At 48.6% G+C, this 20,878-nt stretch overlaps 1 protein-coding gene across 3 annotated transcripts in view; it reads right to left on the bottom strand.

The window, feature by feature from the left end:
• Nucleotides 1-1,489: 1,489 nt before the first annotated feature.
• BSCL2 (BSCL2 lipid droplet biogenesis associated, seipin) overlaps nucleotides 1,490-20,878 on the bottom strand; it is a 244,555-nt gene continuing 225,166 nt past the window's right edge. For all 3 annotated transcript variants that reach the window (XM_069645174.1, XM_069645176.1, XM_069645175.1), the window contains exons 9-10: nucleotides 5,488-5,580; nucleotides 1,490-3,125 (exon numbers count right to left, since the gene is read on the bottom strand). In XM_069645174.1, the coding sequence (XP_069501275.1) occupies nucleotides 2,944-3,125; nucleotides 5,488-5,580 (275 nt within the window). In that variant the 3' untranslated portion in view covers nucleotides 1,490-2,943. The remainder of the gene's footprint in view (nucleotides 3,126-5,487; nucleotides 5,581-20,878) is intronic.

The following is a 20,878-nucleotide window of genomic DNA, read 5'->3' as shown; positions in this document are numbered from 1 at the left end:
CATCTCCGAGACCGGGCCTGAGAAGCTTCTGGAGTCCTCCGAAGCGTAGCTCGACGAAATCTTCACCCTTGAGGGGCACAGATGAATCCGACACGGGTCCCCGTTGATCGGATGTAGGATCGGTGGAGCTTGAGGCTCTTTTGACCGAAAGAATCGAAGTTTTTTTGTGATAAAGCGCGAAAAAAGCACTAACGCTCGAGAGCAATAGCACGAGGATCCCAACACATGAACGTGCGGTAAAAATCTGAAGATGGCTGCCAGAGGCGGTGCTTAGGTAGAGGGCAGTCATTGGCTGTGGTCAGTATGACGCAGAGACCAGTGATTGGTTATTACTACGAAAGACAGATCAGAAACGAAACTGATACTGGTTTTTTCTTTACCGAGGATTCCCAGCCTGACGACGGGGAATATTCATGAGCATGTGAATCCATGCCAGACCCCATGCTGGAGAATATATACTCATGTAACACAAATAACCACTAATGGATGCTTGTTAAAACTTATAATTGTGTTAAATAATGAGACGTGCACTAAGAACCATATATTGGATTCAGTAGGGACAGTGTTAAGAAGTCCCTGCGGGAGTCTAGTTATAAAAGAGACCCTGCCTTTAGGTCGTCGCATCCAGTGTTAACCAGAGATTGGACAGTGATGGTGAACATTCGGTATCTAATCTGGGAGGAGAGTGAGTGTGTGAGGGAGAGACCATTAATACATCAATAAAAACCTTTGAACCATCTGAGACTTGGAGTAGTTTGTGTACCATCTGTGACACCCCCAGAGATATCCCTCCGATGACCCCTTGTGATATGCAACATTTGGATTTAATTAATAGCAGCTTTTTGGAGTCACAAAAGAATAGGCGCATCCCAGACAAAATATTTACCACCAACTAAAAGAACAGGTACAAACCTTGAGAGATGCCCTTCATGCAGAAACGCATCAGTTATTACTCAGACCCACAGTGCTTGAAGGCACTCCTGGTGCTCTGGCATCTTAAATTGTGTTCCAAAAATGCAATGCAAGTCTCCAGAGGATAGATCTAGTCGATCGCAGGGACGTAAACAAATATTATATATATATATTGCACAATACCCCAGGCACTAGAACACTACAGTTTTGGATAAGTACAAGCGAACTGGCAAAGATGAAAACTATCGGGACAGAGAAGTCGGATCAGAAGCTCCCAGGAGAAAACAGCTAGATGTAAGATCTGTGCGCTTCTCTGCCAATGCCTAGAACTCCTGTCCAGAGGCAGAAACTGCAGGAGTTGTAAGCGGATCTCTGTACGCAGCTTTTCCTATGCCAATGATTGGCTAGTGGTCCCTTTTACAGTCTGAGACCCTGACTCCACCCCTGTTAGGATACAGGAATCTTGGGAACAATTCTCACACCCTTTCAATCGCTTTTAATCCCAGGTGCCCATACCAAAGCGCCCTCCCATCCCCCCACTACCCCCCCAACACCACTTTAGATATGAACACAGGACCTTAATTAACAAGTTTAATTCGTAATCGTCTGCAAACCTTGACAACCCAGAATATGAGCCCAGCAGTCATCCAAGACTCTGTTTCGTGTGGATGAAGACTTCGATAATTCGTCCCTGTATGTAACCACCCAAGTGCACACTGTGCAACATTACACACCCTTCCAGTTACACAGCACATGAAAAATGCACTGATCAGGCCACCAGTGTATGCCACAAACATGATATCTCCATGACTCACGGGGCTTGAGGCCAGAATGGATATCTTTTGATCCGAGGAAAGTCAGGATGCAGGCTTGGTCTATGCAGCCTTGTTGTACTCATTAGAAGTGTCCTCGAGTACCTCCTGGAAGCCTAACTAGTTTAGGGGTTTCCTAGGTCTTCCAGGAGGCAGGACACTTCTTGCACTTTTCCTTGGCATCTGAATAGGTAGTGCTCCCGATGGCCTCTGGAGACCAGAGTCTCCGCCATTCTAGAGGATTTTAGCTCTATTGGAGTATCTTCGATGGCTTGTAGGAGGCAGCATTAGTGAAAGGAACTTCCTGGATGGGCTGGCCCCTTGCAACGTGTCACTGTTGGCCACAGGGAATGCATACTTTATCTGTGGGAGCCCTTCGTTTGATTTTACGCACAGGAAAGCAGTGTTGATGACATCTTACTGGAAGCACAGCTAAGACTATGGCCCCTACTTGGCAGTGTCCCCGACTGTCTCTGAACCCTTCTCATTGATTTGGTCACCTGTACATAGTCATTGAGTACTCCAGGAGGCACGGTTTCACATCTGGAACCTTCTTGCTGGTCTATTCACCAACAGAGGTGCCCCCAGGAATTAAACTGCCATCTCTGGGCCCTTTGTATTGGTTTTGTTACTAGCACTGGCTCATGAAAAAACTCCTGGAGGTACAGTTTGCCTCCAGGCCCTTCTTGCCTCCTTAGCCACGTCATCAGTGTAGCATTCAAAACGTTATTTGTAGTGCACCGTGCTTGTACTCCTCACCTGCTGTCAATTACTTAACTCTCCAGGGAAACCCTTTGTTGCCAGGCCTTTTGTGCATGATTTCATCCCTAGGCGAGTGAGAATAAAAGCATCCAGGATGTTCACTTTATCGCTGCAACCTTGTTGATCTAGAATCTTTGAAGCCCTATGGGAGGCAGAGCTGGCTTTGATCCAGCTTGTTGGCGTCTCCAGCCAAGCTTCTTTGTAGGTCTTCACGCAAGCACCCAGCTGTTCCCCCATATATTTGGTCCTCTTTTCAGCAAAGCATCCCTCCAGGCTGTCTAGTTTGTGTACTACATCATCTTCTTGCATGTTCCACACAAAGGAAACCCTAAAATGAGTCACAGATGCGCTTCTCTGCTTTGCTCTGACCGAGATGGCGTCCTCAGTCCTGTGAGCCGTGGGTGGACACAGACGAAACTGGAGGCAATGGGAACCCACCCGACTGCCACAACCATCATCAAAGATCCAAGCTATGTACAGTGCGATGGCGGACCTCAGCGACTGGAGTAGAGAGCGGGTCCTCTTCCGTGCCAGAGGTCAGGTTCCCCAAATCATCAGGAACTCCAGAGGAGGTGGCCTCAGGCACTGTGACCGAAGGGAGGTTCACACCGGAGAGCAGAGGGATATCCCCGGCAGGCTCTGAAAAGAAGAAATGCATCAGTTAGAACAAGACTGGTGCCTGTGGCAGTCCCATTTAATACATCTGGCAAAACCTACTCTACTCACAGTCTATTGGGAATTTGCCCATTGAAGCCCTGAACAGCCTAAAATCATCAACCAAAGAAGCAAGTTCATACTCCTGTCTCATGGGTTCATGCGTTGTACTCAGTCTATTGAATAGAATCTGTGCCATATCTACCACAGCAGGCATACAACCCCGGCACAGATAAACCGAGCCCTTTCCTATTCCTCATCCCATTGACTATAATCTCACACACCGGGTCTCTGCATTTTGACATGGCACTCCAGTGTGTGACTGCAAACACCCAGGGCATTGAAATAAAAAAAATAAAAGTATAAAAAACAGGAGGAAAACACCACATAAGAACGCGGAATTGTGGGGTTCATCAATATATTTGTCATTGATCTACATTTCCTAATGTAGACTCGGGTGCAGTGAGAGGGAGAGCCAAAGACAACAGGCTGGCAGAGTGCAGATACAAGGGACTGGAATGGGGTGAAGGAGAAGTAGCCGAGCCGGGGTTGCGGTGAACTGCTGGCGAAAAGCTTAAAACAACAAAAATCTCTTCACAGGTTTTAATTTTTAAGTTATTGGAATGAAATGCTTTTGATTTTGTGTGTCTGTCCGTCTCCCTCAATGGCTGTCTGATGCTTTATTACGTGCTTGGGGCACAACTCGTGCACCAAGATCTTTGCTACACTTGCCCTTTTCTTGTCCTACCTCTCGTTCTGTCGTGGTTCGGCTCGTGCATATCCAAGGTGTGTGGCTTCCCAATCGTCTCACAGCCCACCAAACCCCTCTCCAGTTGCCAGTCAGGTCGAGCACCAGCAGAGCCTCCCACAGATCCCAAGGAAGTGTCTCCAGAGTCCTTCACTACTGGGCTATCTGTCATCAGACCGTGATTACAGAGCCCCAATGCCTGGGTGCTCTTATGCAAGGTTCAGAATCAGCAAAGTCACAAGTGCTGCCTCCTCCTTCCAGCAAAGACTGGGCCAGCTCTCCTCCACACGTCTGCAGCTACTGCTTCAGTCTAGTAGGTTTCCAGTGTGCTTGCCCTGCTTCAACGCCACTTCCCCTTCTCGCACCTCTTCAGTTTTCACGCCTGAGGTGAGGTGTTCCATAACTCATCCTCACTAGCCGCATTGCTTTACTGGTGCCTGCCTCCCCCTCATTTCCCAGCAGTCTCACTCGGGGGAGTGGGGGAGGTGGCCAGTTTTTTTTTAAAAGTCAATCCGTTATCTTGGATCTCATTATTATTCTCTGGAGTGAACTGTCAGAAAGGAGTGTTCTGCTCCCCTGGTTTATCAAGGTTAACTGGCTATGCCCGCCTTCCCCCAACCAGGGTTAACATGCAACACAAAACTCCCCTCATGTGGGTTTATGATGCCACAGGGAGGCACTTTGCCACAGGGTGGAAAGGTCTGGAGAGAAAACAGACCAAAACAGAAATGGTGCCCAAGAAAGAGCCAGACTGAGTGCCAAAGAAGAAAAACCAAAAGGAAAAGGAAGGAAGTATGTGTGGTGGATGGGGGGATTTCAGGGGGCATGTGGGGGAGGGATGAGGCTGGGGAGCATGAGGTTTATTCCATGTACCATTATGCCAGACACTTCACCTCACAAAAAAACAGTTTACTTTTAGTCATTAAGTTTTAACAGACATTTAAAAAAGCCGCTGCTTAAACCATGTATTCAACATTCTATGGAAACGCCCCACACCCCCTGCCCACCACAAACTGCACGCCCACTGGAAATCAGATCTGTGAACTAGACTATACACCCTTGTTTTGACCCAATATTCGCATGATGCCCTCTATTAACAGTACACAGTAACTGCAGCCAGTCATAAGTGCCAAACCTCAGCATAAGAGGATCCCTGCCTCTCACCAATCTAACCATTTCCCTAAAGGCCCTAGCAGGACTCAGAAACCTTCGGGAAGGCTGACTCCGCTTCGAAGAAAGCAGTAGTCAAAATCCCACCCTCAGTTAAATGTGTCCATTTTCCCCATCTATAGAACCTGGTCATTTAGGATTTTGCGGGGTAAGTAGAGGGGCTTTGCACGGTTTTCTTGGGTATAGTTTCTACATGTTTTAGCTCACACGAGACAGACACACACCCCCACCTTTTCCTTCATAGGCCTTCCTGCACATCTTATATATCCCTCATCTGAAATATCTACCCGACTTCTCCCTACCACTACTAAACGTTCCATCATACTCCATTCTTTGATAATTTATGGCACCAAAGCGCTTTGCCTATGGCAGGAGGCGCTATACAAATGCAAGATAAGTTCAGACCTAATCTACCCCAGTGTGACTCACCTGCTGTAGCTTCACCTCCCTCCACCTCCTGTTCGGCGTGTTCACTGCCAATGGTCTCCGTGGCTGCCTCAGTGTGCCAATGAACACTGCCGGCTGTGGGGAGAAGAAAGAAGAGCTTGTAGTCTACACATAACCTGTGTGGTCTCAAGAATGACCTTCCCAATGCTGTTTCGAGTCTGGGCACTTCCCCCTTCTGCACCAGAGAGGATTTTTCACTTTGCTCCCTAGTGCGGTCTTGAAGAGGAATACCGAGTTGCAGATTTTGTAGTTTTTGGTTCAACCGAAAATATTCAAAATATATAAATACCAACATTCTTTCTTCCTTAAGTGTGATGTCCAGTTCCCGGTGTGTTCTCATATTGTGGGTGGTCCCGCGTTAGCCTCACAAGCATCCCACTGGTTCAGGTAAATGTGGTACTTTATGAATGGTGAATAGCATTTTTTTTTTAAATCCCTCTATGCAGTCTTTTGCCCCAAAATCCTAAATGGAGTAAACGACAGCAGCACAGGCAGCTTTAATTTACACATGCCTTCTTCATGGGATTACATAGCCATTGGTACCTTCCCATCCAAGCCATTGGTACCTTCCCAGCATCAGTGCCCCATATGGACTGTTACAAAGGGGTAGCTGAGGTGTTAGATATAGTTCTAGCCAAATGGTGCAGCAGAACAAGTTACTTACCCATGGTAACGTTCTTTCGACCGGATGTTTCTCCCGCGTATTCCTCATCTTTGATATACGATATCCGCTTCAGATTTCTCTTTTAGGCAGAGGGCGCCGTGCGTCAATGCAGTCGACTCAATGTCCCTCGAGGGCTTCCGTCTCGAGGAGGATGTCGAAGGTATATATAGCAAGCGCAGCACCCGTTGGCTTCAGTTCTGTTTTTCATACAGTAGAAACTACACTCCTAAGCACAGGTTTGACTGTGCTAAACTTTGAAGGAGCGAAAGCTGTAATAGCATGGGAAATTGTACTGTGGGGGCTAGGCTGGGAGGGCATTGAGGAATACGTGGGAGGAACATCCAGTCGAAAGAATGTTACCAGGGGTATGTAACTTGTTCTTCGAATGGATTGTGGCCTCCCACGTATTCCTCATCTTTGACAGACTCCCAAAGCGTTGTTTGTTTTGGTGGGGGTGGGGTAAGAATTTTGTTATTAATGGTTTCCATGAACCAAATGGAGGATAGCTTTTCCAAAGCTTCCATCCTGACCAAGAGAAGATTCAAGGGTGTAATGCTTTGCGAACGTGTGTATAGTAGACCACGTAGCTGCCTCACAAATCTTTTTGATCATGACACCCAGCTGTAGAGGTAGCCATGCCGCTGGTGGAATGGGCCCTTAAACCTTCTGGAGGATCCTTGCCCGCCAGCCTGTTACATTCTGAAATTGCCAGAATGATCCATCTGGATAAGGTCCGGTACAGCCTGACCCAGTTTGTGGCCTGTATAGCCTATAAAACGCTCTTCATCAATTCGAAGATTGGATAATCTAGAGATGTAGAAGCTTAAAGCACCAGTCTGTGTAACCTCTCCTCCTCCCTTGCCAGGGTCAGGTAGAGAATAGAAAGTGGGCAATACATGTTTTTCTCCTACATGGAACTCTGAAATGATTTTAGGTCAAAACGAAGGCTTAACCCTCAGGACCACCTTATCCTTGTGGAAAATAGGAAAGGGTGGCTTGGATGAAAGTGTCTGCAATTCACTCACTATGGGCTAAAGTTAATGCCACCAATAGTATAGTTTTAAATGTTAGCAATCTTAACTGACATGAATGTTGGGGTTCAAAGGGTGCACACATGGGAAATTCTAATACCAGATTAAGGTCCCTAACTGGAATCTGGAAAGAAAACAGGTGATTGGGGGGGGAATGTGAGGGGTGGAACAGTGAGCCCCTTTAGAAATTGTGTCACCAGTGGGATCTTGAAATATGAAGATTACTCTGGCGAGTGTTTAAATATGGATAGCGCCGCCAAATAGCCCTTAATTGTTCCAACCTTGAGTCTCAGATTGGCTAGGTATAGTAGAAAAGATAACACTTCTGGTGTCTTGCAGAGTAGAGGATCTACATTATTGTTCTTGCATCAGCAGCAGAATTTGTTCCAACGGCAGCGTTACACAGACTTTGTTGCTGGCCTTCTGGCCGAAAGTAAAATCTCCATTACATCATCCTGGGGGTCCCAATCCTTGTATCTCAGCCTCTTAGAAACCATGCATGAAGGCTGAGTGTCTTGACCTCTGGATGGAGAACCCGACCCTCCTCTCGCAAGGGAAGGTCTTCTCTTAGTGGAGACATATTGGAGGGCAGATGGACACGTCCAGAAGGTCCAGATACCACATCGTCCTGGCCAAATCGGGGCAATTAGGATCATGCGTTTCCCGAACTTTCTCAACCTCCTGATCACAATGAGGAATGATGGGACTGGAGGAAACACATACAGGAGTGGAAATACCCAATCTACCACAAACGCTTCTCCTAGAGCACGCCTCTTGGAGAAAATTCCCTGGAGCAGTACAGTTCGCACTTCCAGTTGACACTGGTCGTGAACACGTCTACTTGAGGGGTTCCCCAAAGGGTGAAGATGTCTTGAAGGACTTCCTAAGCTAGTTCCCACTTGTGGGAGACTGCTCTGCCTGATCATAGCATTCACCGCTGTGCTCCCCTCTCCGGCTAGGTGAACTGCTGATAGGAGGATTCCTTCTTGAATTGCCCAGTATCAGAGCTGCATTGCCTCTCTGCACAGTGGTAGTGACCCTACACCACCTCTCTTGTTGAGGTAGTACATGGCCACTGTGTTGTTCATCATTACCAGGAAATATTTTCTCCGTACAGAGGGCAGAAAGGCTTTCAGCGCTAGTCTGATTGGCCTCAGCTCCAAAACATTGATGTGTAGTTTGGACTCTGATGGAGACCAACAACTGCTGATTATCAGATCGTTTGCGTGGACTCACCACCCCGTGAGTGAAGCGTTTGTCACTCGTCAATACTATTATTTTTTTTTATTATTTATTTGAATTTGTAAAGCGCCCACTGCCCTCAGGCATCGTGGAGCTGTTAAGAATGCTTGCTTAGTTACATAAGTGCAGTTAGAAGGCATACATACATAGATGATAGCTTCAGACAATTTCAGTAAGAACATAACAGTAATTACATAGATTGGTGGGCAAGTATATGGTGCCAGCCACATCTTACACGGCGGCAGCTACAAACAGATGCGTGGTCAAGAATAGTATGCATACATTAGTGCTACCTAAAGGCTGAATGGCGGCAGCATCTCATTAATGCGTAGTCATGTTCAATGGGCAAGTGCGTGGTGACCGGCAGATACATAGGAGAGAAGCTACAGATAGGTGCGTGGTTGGTTTCATACATAGAATAGCATGGGGCCAGTCCCTTATTAGACGGTGGCAAGTGCATACTATTACAGAAGTTTAAATCAACGGGCGCTATCCTAGAGCAAATCTCATAGAATGGCGGGCAGCTACATACACTTACTGGGTAGGAGGAGATGGGAGGAAGGAAAGACTAGTGAGTAGGTGAAGGGGGTGGGGACAACATGGGCAGGTGGGGGGTGGAGAATGGGGACATGAAGGGGGGAGAGCAAGGGTGGGTGGTGGGGGGTAAGACATGTAAAGCGCCCACTGCCCTCGAGCATAGTGGCGCTGTTAGGAATGCTTGCTTAGTTACATAAGTGCAGTTAGAAGGCATACATACATAGATGATAGCTTAGACAATTGCAGTAAGAGCATAACAGTGATTACATAGATTGGTGGGCAAGTATATGGTGCCAGCCACATCTTACACAGCGGAGGCTACAAACCTGGCCATGGTTGCCAAAAAGATTTTCCCTTCAGAACATTGTCCACACAGGCCCACCATAGGAGATCCTGTGCGACCCTGCTTGGAACCTGAAGTAGATTTTTCCTTCAAAACATTGTCCTCGAAGGCCCACCACAGGAGATCCTGTGCGACCTTGCTTGGAAACTGAAGTAGGCCTGACATGTTGCCCAAGAATTGAGACTATTGTGTTCCGAGAGCCCATTGAAGGGATCTCATTCTCAGGCAAGCCTCTGGCACCAGAAAAATGCAAGATGCCATAAGGCTGAGCAACCTCAATAAAATTAAAAAACAGAATGGAAGGCCAGGAGACGCTGGGCACCCTGAAACTTGGAGACCAGCTGCAGAATATATTGAGCTCTTTACCAATGATGGATCCAGTACAGCCCATATGAACTGGAGCTTTTAAGAAGGGGTCATATGGGACTACTTGTAATTGAGGAAGAAGCCCAGTCTGTGAAGAGAGTGGCAGGTGATGTTGAGATGATCCAGAACATGCCCTGATCAGCCAATCGTCCAGGTAGGGGTAGACGTGAATCTCCCCTCTCTCCTGAGACTCGCTGCCAGCACCGCCATCAATTTGGTGAAAACCCTCGGGCGGAGGTCAGCCCGAATGGCAGAACTCGAAACTGATAATGAGAAACACTAATGGCGAACCTCAGGTACTTTCTGGCCTTGAGATGGATAAGCATCGTGAAGGTCCAATGACAAAATATAATTCTGGAGTTGGAAGGCCTGAAGGATCTGAGAAAGTGCGACCATCCTGAGGAACTTGTTCAAGTATCTCAAGTCCAAGATGGGTCTCAGTCCTCCGTCCTTCTTGGGTATTAGGAAATATGGAGAGTACCATCTCTTGTTCCTCTCCACTACAGGCATCAGTTCTACACTATCTCTCGAGCAGGGTAAACATTTCCTGCACAAGCAGCGGATCTCGAACTCTCAAAGAGTGGCTCCCCGGTAGATGGTTCAGAGGTCTTTGAATGAAGGGAAGGCAGTAACCTTTTCAATGCCCAAGCATCCGAAGTAATGTCTCGCCATTCTTTCAGATGCTGAGACAGCCGGCCCCCACTGGTGCTTTATGACCCAAGACCTCAGAGAGGTTTTGAGGCGTCTGTTGCAATGGCTGTTGGTAGGAATGCCCCTGCTCGAGTGTGCTTAGCACCTCTCCCTGGTCCACCATAAGAATCTTCTTTGGCCCCTTTGACCAGCCATTCTTCTTGCTCTTCCAACGGAGGAGTAGACATAGCTGACTTACTACACAATGAAAACTTAGACTTCTTAGCCGTTACTGAATCTTGGCTCCACCCAGCAGCCGGTCCAGCAATTATGCTAGCCGTACGAGATGACTACACCCTGCTAAAACTCGACCGTACCACCTCTCGAGGTGGTGGCCTTGCTATTATAGCTAAAACCAACTTATCTATGAATCCCTTACCACCTCACAACATATGTTCTTGTGAATCCCTAACGGCTAAGCTAACTATCTAATACGCAGACTGTAGCCATTCACCTAATATACAGACCTCCTGGTCCATTAGGATCATTTGAAGATGACTTATAGCGCATACTCTCAAGAACTCCTCCCAAAGCATCATATTAGGAGATTTTAACCTTGGTCTTAGAGACCCGTCAGACACTAATGCCACTATAATCAACACCACCCTAGAGGAACTAGGTTTCACTCAGAAAATCACAGCTCCTACCCATACCAAAAGGTAGAACTTTGGATTGGCTAGCTGTGCATAACTGCCCACTTACAGTCTCATCTATAATTCCACAGCCATGGTCTGATCATCACCTGATCACATTCTCCCTAGGGGCCACACCATCGTTGCAACCTAACAGCTTAGCCCCAGCTGTCCCAACTAGAAATAAGAGAAATATCACTCCTGAAAATCTTATTCCTATGATCCTACCTACTCTTAACGCTATTCCTGACCATATGTATCCCTCAACCATGGTAGATCTGTACAATAAAGTAATGCTATCCTCCCTTGATGCCATAGCACCTCTCAAAGTGAGAAAGAGCAAACCTCGCAAACATGTGAACAACTGGTTCTCTCCTCACCTTAAGGCTATCAGACAGGAGAAACGACGCTATGAAAAAATCTGGAGATCAGATCCATCTGAAACTAATAAGATAAACATAAGTAATTTAGCTTCCCAGTACAAAAAAGAAATTATCCTTGCAAAACAAACCTCTTATAACTTTCGAATCTCTCAAGCGAAATCTAATACTAAGGAGCTCTTTTCAATTCTGAAAGAAATAGAAACTCCCGTGCAGCCGCCTAACTCATGCATCAAGGACAAAAACTGGTGCACAGATATTCAAAAACCTCTTGCTAACAAAATTACTTCTCTGCCAACTAAAATTAGTAACAAAAAAAGATTCCCTTCTCTCCACTTCCAAATTGAGTAACACCAGTTCTACTCCTCAACCCACCTAGACGCCACCGCCGGTGCCCACCCCCCTCTTCAACTTCAGTAAAGTCTCTACTAAAGAGGTTGAAAAAGTTATTCTTGCACTCAAACCTTCGAACTGCCATGGGGACCCATGCCCTGCACAACTGATAAAAGATGCTGCTCGAGAACTCTCACCATTTATCACTAAACTAATAAATGCTTCCTTTACAGCCGGGGGCGTGGCTAACTAGCCATGGACTAGACTTGTGTGCTGAGCTCCTGTTGATCCGACAATCATCCGATGAATTACGCTTTAAAAATGATGCAAGCGCCTGGAAATTGAAGGGACGGGCGTTGGAACATATGTACTGCAGGAATCCTGAAGAGCAAGTCATTCGTGCCTGCGGATTGGAAGATAAATAGACTTTGTAAGGAGCGGCCGTGTGGATAAATTGTTGCCAAGATGGCAGACAGCAAAGGGAGTGTTGTTGCAGCCTGGAAGTAAAACGAATCCCTCTGAACTGCACGGAGCGCGAGGAAGACGGCTGCCAGGGACAACGTATTGCACTCCTGCTTGGAACTGTGATAATAGATCAGCGCTCCCGGGCCCGAATGATTGTAGCGGTCGGAGATTGCTACAAGAATAATAAATAAGCTCTGCGGGCAGGCGCGGCTCTTAGCCGTATACAAAGGCAGCTGGATCCTGCCGCATCAAACGGAGCGGGAAGACGTCAGCCGCCAGCAGCCAGCATCAAATATTATCTTTAATTACTGAAATGACGAGGCGGCGCTTCCGAAATCAGATACATGTATCGTTCGTGAACAGATACAATAACAGCAGATGAGTGCGGTATGCAGGCGCGGCTGCCAGCCGCTCATAAAGGCAGCCGGGCTTGGAGGACGCAGAGATCTGCGATGTGAGGAGCGAGCAACGGCAAAAGAGAATAGAAAGACACCGATCGAGAGCTGTATGTGCCTGTGGGCAGCAAAGCCCTGAGTGCGGCCGACGGCAGAGGATTGCATTTGCATGAAATCGACAAATGGCAGAGTGCGCACACGGCTGGGTCCGTGAGAGCCGCACACATTGCAGTGAAAATAAACTAAACAAACAAAGGCAAGCGAAGCTCTGCAGGCAAGAGGCGAACTGTGCCCAGGGAGGGGGGAGCCCAGATGGAAGTCGGCACGCAAGGGCTTGAGGGCTGCTGAAGTAAATGAAAGGGCTGTGATAACAGTGCGTTAGAGGAAGGCACTGCATAACATCCAGAGAAATGCAGATTTCACTGAAAATGAGGTATGGAGCAATTGAGCACCCGAGGGAGTGGAACTGTAAAAATAATACTAGTGCTGTGGAACTGTGGAGAGAAGGCTCGTTCCCAGAGTAAATAAATAAATAAATAACAAAATGGCGGATGCATTCTGTCATGGATTCTATGTGAACAGTGACTGAGACAAGAGCAGTGGCTGTGGGACAGCGCGGGAGGCGCATGAACAATTGTTGAGGAGTGAATACGTTGTATCAGTGCTGCACGTCGGGATTTATGCTGAAAATGCCGCCAGGCGATACATACCCCTGGGTAATATGCCGTTTTAACATCAAGAGTGGCCACCAGTCTGGCTCTCCATGGACATAGGCCGGATGCTGGTGCAATAAGGGGAAACAGCGGCAAGCATTGGCAATAGGCAACATTGGACGCATTGTAAGCCGGAGTTGCACAGGCGGTGGAGGAGGAGCAGCGCCTAATTAGGCAGGCTAAGGGCAGGGAGGCTCCTGACACTGAACCCCAACGAGGTCTGAGACACAGCAGTAGTGGCCAACTGGGTGCACTTATAGACTCTTAGAAACACGCCAAGGAGACACCGACTACAGAAGCTAAGGGAGACGTGGGAGGACACAGCCCACTAAGTAGGCAAGCCAAACGCAGACGCCCTGGAAAGGCTTCCCGTACAGTGGACACAAGCACTGAACTCTCCAGAGACCTGAATCGCTGTGAGTGGCGGACAAGGCGAGTTTGCTGGCCCCCAGGACCACTTTGAGGACACATTATTAATATTAGGCAGAGGGGAGACGTGGGAGGACACAGCCCACTTCAAACAAGACTTCACGTGCCATAGCGTCACGCAGCCTACTGGAGCGGGCGCACCAGTGCCTGACTGACTTGGGGGAGCCACGACAACACTGAATAGTTGGAACCATACACACAGGAAGGATTGCACGATGTCAGTGAAAGGATTGAGAGCCAAGAGTAAACAACCCACAATGGAGACCTTTGCAAAGGCACAACGGACTCCCTCGACGCCGGTACAAAGGACGGTGGCGGCCTCCGCGGACGGCGTCACAGACTGAGATAACCACCAGGTCCTGGAAACCATTACAGAACTAAGTGCAAAATGGGGTACAGCTACGGCGTATCTATGGACGGCACTAGAAAAAAAAATAGATGCCGTAGGAATAGAAGTCACCCTGCTGACACAAGACGTCAGGGCGCTGCCAGAAAGGACAAGTGGCCTGGAAAGCGCGGTGAAGACCAACACGGATGCCAGCGCAAACAATGCAAAGGAGTTCCATGTGCTAAAACAGCAGGTTGCCAACCTCGAAAATCGAATGGAAGAAGCGGAAGGAAGGGCGAGGAGGAACAACATACGGGTGGTCGGCTTGCCAGAGGGAGAAGAGGGCCAAGACCCCAGGAACTATGTGGAGAACATGATCCTGCAGGAGATAGGGGCAGACAAGCTTTCGCAGGGGTTCACAGTTGAGCGAGCACATCGGGCCCTGATGAGAAAACCACGGCCTGGGGCCCCGCCGCGCCCGATAATTGCAAAGATCCTTAATTAAAAAGACAGGGAGAAGATCTTGGAGTATTTTCGTAAGGGCGGAACGATAGAGTGAGCATCCACTAACATCACGGCATACCCCGACTACACAATGCTGGTGCAGAGGCAGAGGTACAGTTATGTGGCGGTCAAGAGGAGGCTACGCGCAGCTGGAATCAAGTATATGCTTCTCTACCCTGCGAAGCAAGCTAAAGGTCTTGCACAAAGGTAGAGTGCTTTTATTCGACACCCCACAGGATGCAGCGTCATGGTTGGACTTGCAGGGCTGTCCAGAGCAGGAGGCGGAGAAGGACCGCCAAGACCATGACAAGTGAGGAGTCTGTATCACGAACGCGGAGGCATAAGGGGGAGGAGGGGTGCTGGTATGGGGGGGCAGGATATTTGATGACCTTTGGACTTTAAGACTTTGATGGACTGGAATATAGTGAATGCAATGCATAAGTGAGCTGGATGATAATATTAGTATGGCGTACAGTAGCGCACATGAAACTAAAAGCATTAAGCGTAACAACTTTAAACGAATAGGAGCAGCAGGAGCGCTGTTACCTACCCCCGAGAATTGGTAGAAAGGCAACCAATAGGGCGGCCTCACTCTGCTGAGCCGCAAGTACAGGTTTCACCAGAAAGGGCTAGATGCAGGGGTGCCTGAGATCCAGGGATGGAGCTGGGCAACAGTTGGGGAGGGTGTTGTTGGGGATGGGAAGGGAGGCGGGAGGGAGCGGGGAAAGAGCGTGTGTTTGTAGTTGTAGGAAGTTTGAATCGGGGAATGAGCCTAGATAGATTGAGATGGAAGTGGGATCTGGACTGCACCGGTGGGAGGGGAAAGGGGACTAAGAGGCCTCGGGGGATCTTAAAATAATCATGTGGAATGTCAGGGGACTCAACAGTTATATGAAAAGAAATAAGGTCATGTTGTACCTGCGCAGGCAAAAGAGACATTGCACTGTTGCAAGAGACACATCTTACATGGGAAAAGATGGAGATGGTTGCGAAGAAATGGAAAGGGGTTGTGGTGGGCTCCACATACTCTGCTTATGCTAGGGGAGTGCTCATCTGGGTTGCGCCGCATGTCCCGTTCCAACTTTTACAAGAAATGGCAGAAAAGGACAGGAGGATGGTCTTACTGAGGGGATTAGTGGAGAATAAGGAGATAAGCATAATAAAAACATATGCCCCCAATCAGAGCGCGGCAGCGTATTTTAGAACTTTGTGCACCAACCTTAGTATGTGTATGGGTAGTGCAGTGATCTGGGGTGGGGATTTTAACTGTGTACTGAACCCCAAGGTAGATAGATCAGATGGCAAAATGGATAGACCTGCCCCAGCGGCTAAAGTACTGCAGACACTGCTAGACTACTTTGGTCTGGCAGATGTGTGGAGAACGAAATATCCCTGAGAAAGACAATATTCGCACTATTCCGCCCCGCAGAAGCTGCATACAAAGCTGGACTATATCTTTGCTACACCGGAGGTAATAACAGAGAATACTCATATAGGCGAGGGTCCTCTCAGACCACTCGCCCCTGGTCCTCGGGTGGCAATATCGCCCCCCCCCCCCCCCGAGAGCACGGATTCCGAAATGGCGCCTCCGAGCAGAGGCGCTCAAGGACCCTGTGTTTAGGGAGGACATAAGGTAGGAGATCACAAACTACTTTGAGACGAATATGGGTAGCGTTGATTCTGCCAATACATTATGGGAATCCTTCAAGGTGGTGATGCGGGGGGTGGCCATAGCAAAATCAAAAGGCCTGCAGGGTGGAGTTTTGGCTGACCTACAAAGAACGGAAAAGGAACTAGAAAAGGCATTACAGAGAGGAAGTGTAGACAAGGAGCTGGTACTTAAGCTACAGCAGACATGTGTGGAACAATGGGAAAGACTGTGCAACCTCAACTACAAAAAATAGAGAGACAGCATGCGGGAGGGGATAAAACAGGACGGCTTTTGGCATGGTTATACAAGAGCGAAACTCCCAGACCCACGATCAGAACGATAATGAGAGAAGATCGTAGTGTAGTGGATACCCAAGAGGGAGTTAATCAGGAGTTTGCGGATTATTATAAGTTATTATATGGGGATGAAGAGAGAAGTAGCCATGGGGAGATAACGGAAACATTGGAAGACATAGGACTGACTATGATAAGTGTTGAGGAAAGAGGAGCTTGATGCACTGATCACTCTGGAGGAGTTAGAAGAAGAGGTGAGACAGCTGCCTACTAGTAAGACTCCGGGGGCGGACGGGTTCCCAAGCAAATTTTATAAAGTGTATGGGAAGGAAGTGCTGCCCCATTGTTAGAAATGCTAAATGAAGCGTTTGAGGTGGGACGGTTGCCGGAGTCACTTAGAGAGGCGATTATAATACCGCTTCCCAAACCCAACAAGCCTGGGCATAGCTGTGGCTCAAACAGACCTTTGTCAATGTTGAACTAAGACAGCAAGATACCGACGGCTGTCTTGGCAAACAGATTGCAAAGAGTTATCAGCAAACTTATACACCCAGATCAGACGGGCTATGTCCCGAATAGAAATATAATTCAATCATAGAAGACTCCAACGGGTTGTTGAATGGGGAAGTAACAATGAGGGAGAGATGGCGATTGTGTCCTTGGACGCGGTAAAGGCGTTTGATTCGGTCAAGTGGCTGCTGGCGGCCTGAGCGGGATAGCGGATGGGACCTGGATATACAAGATGGGCGAAGATGCTATATAGTGAACCACTGGTTAGAGTTAGAACTGGATCAGTGATATCTGAGAGATGGCAACTCAGTAGAGGCACCAGACAGGGGTGCCCATGGTCCCCAATGCTTTATATACTAGCCCTGAAGCCTCTGGCGATATACCTTAGACAACAATATGACACTATAGGTATCGAGGTGGGTGGGGGAATGACACTTGATCTCCTTATATGCGGATGATTTGTTGCTGTACCTGAGGCACCTGGAAGAAAATATCCAGTACATCCTTGAGTTGATGGAGGTATGCTGGGCTGTCTCGGATAGCGGTGAATCCTCAAAAGTCTAGTATTTTCCCATTAGGCAGCTATAAGGGAACCCCTTTGAGACGGTTACTGGTGTTACAGATACCATGGGCGATTAATACGTTCCGGTACCTTGGGATAGACGTGTACCATACGGTTGAAGAAGAACATAGGCACAATACCGAGGTGGCCATTGTGAAAATTGAGGTGTATGAAATTTTGGGTGAAGTTGCCCTTGGCAATGATGGGACGCAGTGCAATGCTGAAGATGGTGGTCTTACCTAGGCTCCTGCATTACTTTGGGAACATCCCATACATGATCCTAAGAAGTTTTTTGCTAAACTGAACAGCATGTGTAGGGATTTTCTGTGGCATGGTACAGAGTAGAATAGAGTAGCGCTATGGAAGCTGCAGAACTTTTATGAAAAGGGGGGAATACAACTTCCCAACTATGAAGTTTATTATGTAGCGAGTCAGCTGCAATATGTTGCTAAATGGCTCTCAGATGAAGCGACCCCCGAATCCAGGTTGTTCGGACATAATTGCGGCCCATTTTACTTGAAAGAGATGATCTGGCTGCCCAGGACCGAAATGAGAGAGCGCCCTAGGATGATGGTGCTTGGGTGGAATATGTGGCGCCGGGCATGCCGGATGATGGAGAACCCATTCCCATGCTCCCCGCAGATGCCACTAGTTGGGGAAGATAAGCAGCTGAGGATGACAATCAGGAACCACTGGGAATTGGTGGGGCTGGTAGCTTTAGGAGACATCTGGCGAGAGGCGATTATTACAGATTTTGAAATGCTGGGGGAGGAAGCGGGGTTACACACGGTCCAGTATATCACATATCACAGAATGGCGCAGAGAATTACCAGATTACTCACCATAGTGACCACCTTACTCCTAGTCCATAGTCCACTTTCCTCCATACTTATGGGACATCTCTCCGTCCTGTGGGACGGGACCGGAGCACTTTGTAAAAAGCATCCACATTTTTTCCAAAAATGTGTCCCTCCTCTCTTTCCTGCGCGGGGCCCAGCACGCGGCCGTAACCCCGCCCACCGTGGCTCCGCCCCGCTCATCGCCCATCAGTCCTTTTCTATCGCAGGGTCAAAGACCCATTAGCAATAACAGGAAACTTATTAGAGGGGACGGCGGGCGGGCGGATGGAGGAAAGGGGACTATGGACTAGGAGTAAGGTGGTCACTACGGTGAGTAACCTGGTAATACTCCTACGTCCCGTCCCGTCCCCTTTCCTCCATACTTATGGGAGATTCCCAAGCACTCCTTACAGGAACTATGGGTGGATGGAAATAACCTTTACTGAAATAGGTTCTTCAGCACAGCCTGGCCGAACTGAGCGTCAGCTCTAGAGCTCATATCGAGGCAGTAATGCTTACAGAAAGCAAATGGGGAGGCCCAAGTAGCCGCTTTAGCGATGGACTCCCAGGGAACATACTTCTGAAAAGCAACCGCGGCTGCCTTGCCTCGCACCTTGTGTGCATGGATACCTTTAGGAGGTTTCAGCTTTTGGACGGTGAAAGATTCCGTGATACAGGCAGTAATCCATCTGGAAATAGATGCCTTAAACACCGGTCTGCCCTGAGGCTTACCGAAGGTCACAAAAGTTTGGGAAGAGCTCCGAAGCTCGGAAGTCCTGTCCAAGTAGAACCTAAGAGCTCTTCGGACATCCAGGCAGTGTACAACCCTTTCCGCCTCTGAGGCAGGGTTCGGAAAAAAGACCGGAAGGGAAACCATCTGATTCAGATGGAATTCGGTCACTCCCTTTGGTAGGAAACCTGGGTTCGTCCGAAGGACTACCTTGTCCTTGTGAAAGACCAAGAAAGGGTGCTCCACCGACGATGCCTGGAGCTCACTCACTCACTCTCCTCGCTGACGTAACGGCTACCAGAAAGGACATGCACTTGAGGTCAACCGTAGCCATTGGCTCAAAAGGGTTTATGGCACAGCGCCGTCAGGACTACATTTAGGACCCAAGGCGGGTGTGGACTACGAACCGGAGGGTAGAGGAGTGTCAAGCCTGCAAAATGCCTCTTAACCACTGGGTTACTCAAAGAATAAGAGGCATTGGTCTATAGCAAGATAAGCGGAAACCGCTGAAAGGTAAGTTCTGCATGACAGAACGTAAACATCCGACTCTGCTAGGGAGGACACGAAGGACAGCACCTTATCAATCGTAGCCACCCTTGGATCAAACTGATTTTCCAAACACCAACGACATAACCTGAGCCATTTACTCCTGTATTGGGATCTGGTTGAGGGTTCCCTGGCTGCCTGGATAATACGCATGTTATCCGTAGACAAGTTAAAATGCTCGACAGAACCTGAGCCATTTACTCCTGTATTTGGATCTGGTCGAGGGTTCCCTGGCTGCCTGGATAATACGCATGTTATCCGTAGACAAGTTAAAATGCTCTAAGACTTGAACTCAGGCACCATGCCGGCAAGCTGAGCGATTGTGGGGAGGGGTGCCACATCTGCTGTTCCCCTTGATGAAGATCTGGGGTTACTGGTAACCTGATCAGCAGAAACACCGACAGGTGTTGAAGTTCTGAGAACCAAAAACTGGCCGGCCACCACGGGGCCATGAGCAGAAGGGAACAGATCACAGAGTTCTTCAGCTTGATGAACTAGAGGCAGAGGCGGGAAGGCGTAGCTCTCATGTTGTGCCATGGAATCTCCAGAGCATCCCCCAGAGAGGCCCCCTCTGGAGGCATACCGAGGAAGCTTCTTGTTTACCACCGTAGCGAAGAGGTCCACCTCCGGTGTACCCCAACGCAAGAAAATCCATGAGAGGATCTCCGCCTTCAACTCCCACTCGTAGCTGACCACTGTCCGCCGGCTGAGGGCATCCGCTGTGACATTCAGCTGGCCCGGGATGTGCACCGCAAGCAGCCAGACGCCATGAAGCATGGGCCACTCCTATATCTGGATGGACAGATCAACCAAAGGTGCCCACCCCGCAGGCAACAAAAAATTGTGCGGAAGGGGTATCCGAGCATTCCGGTCATAAACTGACCGATAAGGATGCGCACAAGGCCGAGAAACCAGCCTTACACCGGAGGTTGATGGCGCAGCTGTAGGGGTAGCGTTCAAAATGGCCGCCGCGGTTGTGGCAGGAACGGGCACCATTTTGTCATCACCTGAGGGGAACTGCGGCACGTGAGGAAGTGAGGCAGGGGTCCCGTCGATGGATCAGAGGTCTTAACTTTAGCCTTAACATAAGGCACCTCGGCAGAGCCGGTACTATGAGGCCTGGAATGTTTCTGCGACATACCAACCGCCAAACCAGCCTTCTCAGGAAGGACCTCGGCGCTGCCGGTAAA

The sequence above is a fragment of the Ambystoma mexicanum genome, chromosome 2p (genome assembly GCF_040938575.1).
Source record: "Ambystoma mexicanum isolate Mex_15411 chromosome 2p, UKY_AmexF1_1, whole genome shotgun sequence".
Taxonomy (NCBI): Eukaryota; Metazoa; Chordata; class Amphibia; order Caudata; family Ambystomatidae; genus Ambystoma; species Ambystoma mexicanum.
Note: the sequence above shows the minus strand (reverse complement) of the source record. Positions and strands in the feature narration are given on the sequence as shown.